Source organism: Kryptolebias marmoratus, linkage group LG2, assembly GCF_001649575.2.
Source record: "Kryptolebias marmoratus isolate JLee-2015 linkage group LG2, ASM164957v2, whole genome shotgun sequence".
NCBI lineage: Eukaryota > Metazoa > Chordata > Actinopteri > Cyprinodontiformes > Rivulidae > Kryptolebias > Kryptolebias marmoratus.
The window spans coordinates 21,859,435-21,863,541 of NC_051431.1; the positions used below are offsets into that span (position 1 = coordinate 21,859,435).

General features: G+C 40.8%; 1 protein-coding gene across 2 annotated transcripts in view; it reads right to left on the reverse strand.

The window, feature by feature from the left end:
* Positions 1–3,877, reverse strand: part of samsn1a (SAM domain, SH3 domain and nuclear localisation signals 1a) — a 21,029-nt gene extending 17,152 nt beyond the window's left edge. For both annotated transcript variants that reach the window (XM_017420145.3, XM_017420144.3), the window contains exons 1-3: positions 3,764–3,877; positions 651–806; positions 292–338 (exon numbers count right to left, since the gene is read on the reverse strand). In XM_017420145.3, the coding sequence (XP_017275634.1) occupies positions 292–338; positions 651–806; positions 3,764–3,787 (227 nt within the window). In that variant the 5' untranslated portion in view covers positions 3,788–3,877. The remainder of the gene's footprint in view (positions 1–291; positions 339–650; positions 807–3,763) is intronic.
* Positions 3,878–4,107: the final 230 nt, after the last annotated feature.

The following is a 4,107-nucleotide window of genomic DNA, read 5'->3' on the forward strand; positions in this document are numbered from 1 at the left end:
GAAGACCCTTTCACTTGCGGGGCAGCTTTTTGCTCCCATTTGCACGTGAGTTCACAAAAAGAACAGGAGGAAGCCGACGCTTTAAGTCCAGACGGGATTACAAATGGTTTTAATACAGTTTTAGTCTCTGTGTAGAATAGACTGATGTTAGCAACATAAAACAGATTAACCTGATGTACTTATACCTAAAATATATATATATATATATATATATATATATATATATATACAATGAAGGCCATGTAATGCAACATTACCGTGCCTGTAAATTGTGAAACCTTCTGAGCTCACCTTCTTTTCTTTTTATTGGAGTTGTTCCCATGCACCTGTGGCATCTCCTAAAAGGAAATAAAACAAGTAACTCTGTGACTCTCAACTGGATTTAATAAATACACTGCTTTTATTGGCTGTAGCGTGATGTAGGGTTCACTGCTAGGACATTTAATTTACATGACCAGCTTGATTTGTATACCTTCGATAACAATCTGACCGCAGCAGCAGCAGCAGCTGTCAGTTAAATCTGTTCATCATTTCATAATCAGCTTTATTTTGTGGGAACAATCTGGTTGGTGGGAGTTTGACAAAAGATGTGACCTCGTGGGGCCTCATCACGGCCCTATCGCGGCTTCATGACAGACTGCGGCCCTCACCATGGATATGGACCGTCCAGAGCCTCGCCACTTTGCGTTGTCGTCCAGCAGGACGGCCGGGCTGCAGGAGCGGCTGGACGAGCGGCGTGGGACGGGTGGGGGTGGGCCGTCACTGGAGCTCTGCACTGCCTCGTACAGGCTGTCCAAAGAGCCCTCCTGAAGTCAGGAGGGCAGACAAAAAAAACAAAAACAAAATCATAAACAGCTGTTTGAACAGGAAGCTTGATTACACACAAGTTTCATTAGTTACCTAGGATGAAGGCGTTTGAGCACAGACAAGCTTTTTTTATTTGTTTTAAAATTTTCTCTTTTGTGTCAAAAACTTCAAAGATGGAAATATCATAAAGTCCACAAAATACATAGAAAATATATAAGATTACAGTGTTACATTTACAAGCACAGTTAATAAGCTTATAAGTCTGTTACATTACGTGATTTTAAAGTAAAAAATATACAGTGCGTTACATCACAGATGAGACAGATCACACTTTTTAAAGTAGGATTTTTGTGGAATAATGACCATCTTACCTGCTGTAGACAGCTCTTTGAAAGACCTCAGTTTGGAGAAATGATGAGCTAACGACTAGTCAGAGCAGGGCCGAGATCAAACTCGACAACTCAAAACAACCGCAATTTTTTTTTATAGCGGTTTAAGTGAACACTGTTTAATGCCATCAGTTTTGTGTTACATGGGTTTTTTTACACAGCATGTTGTGGTCTATTTGCAAGCACCAGTTACGGCAGCATCTAGCTGTAGCACACAGAGTGCAGCCTGGGGGTGTTCTGGCAAGAAAATGTTATTTTTTCCCAGTTTATCAAATATTTTCTAAAATTTCAAAGAATTTCATGAGAACACTATTTTACAAAACACTTTGTATGGCCTTGTTGCTGAAAAGTGCTATATAAATAAAATACATCAGCATCCATCTTAGATATCAGTCATTTTGGCAGAAATATTCTTATATTCATGTCCCAGCTTGCATCAGAAGTGCTACAGCTAGCTGCTGGCATGGCTAGTTGTAGGGTTTGCATGAACCTTGGTACAATTTGAGACTGAAGCCGTTTCGAGAGAGATTTTGATGTTAGCCACGCTCAGACTAGCCCTTAGCTCAACAGTTGGGTCAGAATTAAAGTCTATTTTTTTTTTTACCAAACTGGGGTCGTTTAAAGAGCTATCTACAACAGGTAAGATAAGAATTGTTCATAACCTTTCCACGGTTCAGGACATGCTTTGGGGCTGGATGTTGACTTGTTGCACCAGTGATGGAGTGTGAGCACCATAAGACACACTCACACACAAACACACGTTTAAATAATCCATAAAAATGCATAAACTGGGACATAAACCTACAGTCCAGCCTCCAGCCCAGAAATTGGAGCAATGAGGATTTGAAAGATTTGATGCGGCTCAGAGGCCTTTTCAGCCCGTCAGCAATGACTGCAGCAGACGACTGAATTTCCTCAGAGCAGATTTCAGATGGATTAAAATTTGTTTGGCCTGTTCAGGTTTCTTCTAGGAACAAAAATCCAGCGTGTCTCGTCTGAGACCTGACATGTGAAAGCAACCATTTTTAGTGTTAATAACAAACATCGTGATCACTTGTTGTAAAACATTATCGTAACACAGCAATAGTTGAGAGTTGTTTGAATCTTTTTTATAATGTTAGAAAAAGGACGTGGATATGTGTTTCTGTTTTACACTGATAGTAGAATTAGCGGAATTAAACTTTTACAGTATGACATTTGAAAATAACTTATTCCAACCCGGGGCTTGAACCAAACTAATCTTCGATGTGATTCTAAAACACAAAGAGTCGATCGGAGCATTTTTAAAATCCAATGTAACATAACATAAATAATATTAAAGGCCTAGTTTTCCTTAAGGGACTGCAGCTCACCCGCCACCTTTCATCCCAGAGTTTTGAACTAAAATCATCTTATGATGAAAATGGATGAAATTATAGCTGTTTTGGTCAAACCATGTAAATAACATTACGCTCGATCCCATGCAATATTGTGAAATCTTTTGACATGTGATAGTGCTCAGAGAATCTGTTGTGAATGACTCTCAGCTACTACCACAACAAATTTTAGCTCAATATCTGCAAAACTGATTGAGTTATAGCCATTTGTGTGTTTGATAACATCAGTGGCTGTGGTGGCCATCTTGAATCACGTTGACTCCTAACATTAATCAGCTGTAGAGGTACAACCAATGATTCTTTTCTGAGAGTTAAATTAAAATCAATCCAGTGGTTCATGAGATATTTTGCTAACAGATAAACACAGCTGTGTAGTTAATGGGAAAGTTGTAAAACAGATCACACATGCTCAGTTAGCCCTCAGAGTATGTGCTGGAGACCATTCTCAGCTACTAACCCAACAGACTGAAGCTCAATATCTGTAAAACCAATTAAACTAACAGAACTATTTTTTGTGTTTGCAAAGGCTGTGGCAGCCATCTTGAATGGGGCTGACTCTAAAAGTTAATCCGTTGTAGATGAATATTTTTTCATTGCATTCTGAGACTACACAGACATTATCGCCTCTAGCCTTCGGTGGCGGGCCATAAAAGCAACATCTCAGGGACCCGTCTGCGTTCCTGTTTGTTTTCCACACACCCTTTAGGTTTTGTTGATTAAATCTGTCTTTTGTTGCATTTCTTCAAATAAGAAACCTGTTCAAAAAATGTTTTAATGCGTGCAAACAGAGACTTAACCCAAATGCACGAGCTCAGCGGTACGTGCCAACGTGTGAGTGTTCCGTAACACAAAGGAAACGAGTTGAAAGAAAGCCAACCAAAACAAAACAGCAGCTTAGAGAAGTATTTAAAGCATTTGGAGCAGGTGAGCCGTGAACAACGGGAAAAGTGAAGCTTTCTACGACACATTGTGCTGTTTCACTTTGATCACTCATTGTGCTATTATTGCTGCATGTTTTTGAGAAATTATCCAGCTCAGTCAGAGGCACATTAATATCTGTCCCACACACGCAGCAGTGATTTACAGCTACCTACAGTATTCACTGTGCAGAACTGCACCACATATTTCCCCCCTTTCCCCCCTCAGCTGTTCACCCAAAGCCCAGTGCAGAAAGTAAAGACAAAGTCTTACCAGTGAGAAGCAGAAAAGGTTCATGCTGGCAGAGAGAGAAGTGTCCCGTGCGCCTCAGAGAATCAGATGAAGCACAAATCAGCTGCTGACAGACAGCCAGAGGCTGAGAGACACAACAGCTCAGAGCGAGCCCAGCCCGGGTCGCCTGCTGGCCTCACAGATTAATACCACGCAGAAATCCCTGCACTAATCCAATAGATGGACCACCATTACTCTGCCAGCCAAGGCAAAACACATGACAACAAGCCCCACTGCTGGGGGTGGGGGGGCAGCAGATTGTGTCTCTGTTTTGAATCTTTTTGTTTTTTTTATCGTCTAGGGAATTATGGCAGTCATGTTCTATT